Here is a 212-nt window from a genome sequence, read left to right on the forward strand (position 1 = left end):
GGATTTTCCCAAAGGTATTGCTCCTGCAACATATTTTCGCAACTTGCAGATGCTGAATGGACCGGATAAATTTTCTCCGTCGTTCTATCCCTTTAGCATTCTCTGCGACACCAGGGTGAGTAGTGTTATGCGGTGTTGTTCATTCACTCTGGTTCCACCCTTCTTGTGTGCGGCATATATCGAGTGTTTGTTTTGAATTATTATCAGTAAAG

At 42.9% G+C, this 212-nt stretch overlaps 1 protein-coding gene across 1 annotated transcript in view; it reads left to right on the forward strand.

The window, feature by feature from the left end:
* Window positions 1-212, forward strand: part of LOC119589380 (cubilin-like) — a 70,980-nt gene that overhangs the window by 46,095 nt on the left and 24,673 nt on the right. Inside the window, exon 47 of the mRNA XM_037937998.1 lies at window positions 50-185. Within this exon, the coding sequence (XP_037793926.1) occupies window positions 50-185 (136 nt within the window). The remainder of the gene's footprint in view (window positions 1-49; window positions 186-212) is intronic.

This window comes from Penaeus monodon, chromosome 25, assembly GCF_015228065.2.
Source record: "Penaeus monodon isolate SGIC_2016 chromosome 25, NSTDA_Pmon_1, whole genome shotgun sequence".
NCBI classification, from domain to species: Eukaryota; Metazoa; Arthropoda; class Malacostraca; order Decapoda; family Penaeidae; genus Penaeus; species Penaeus monodon.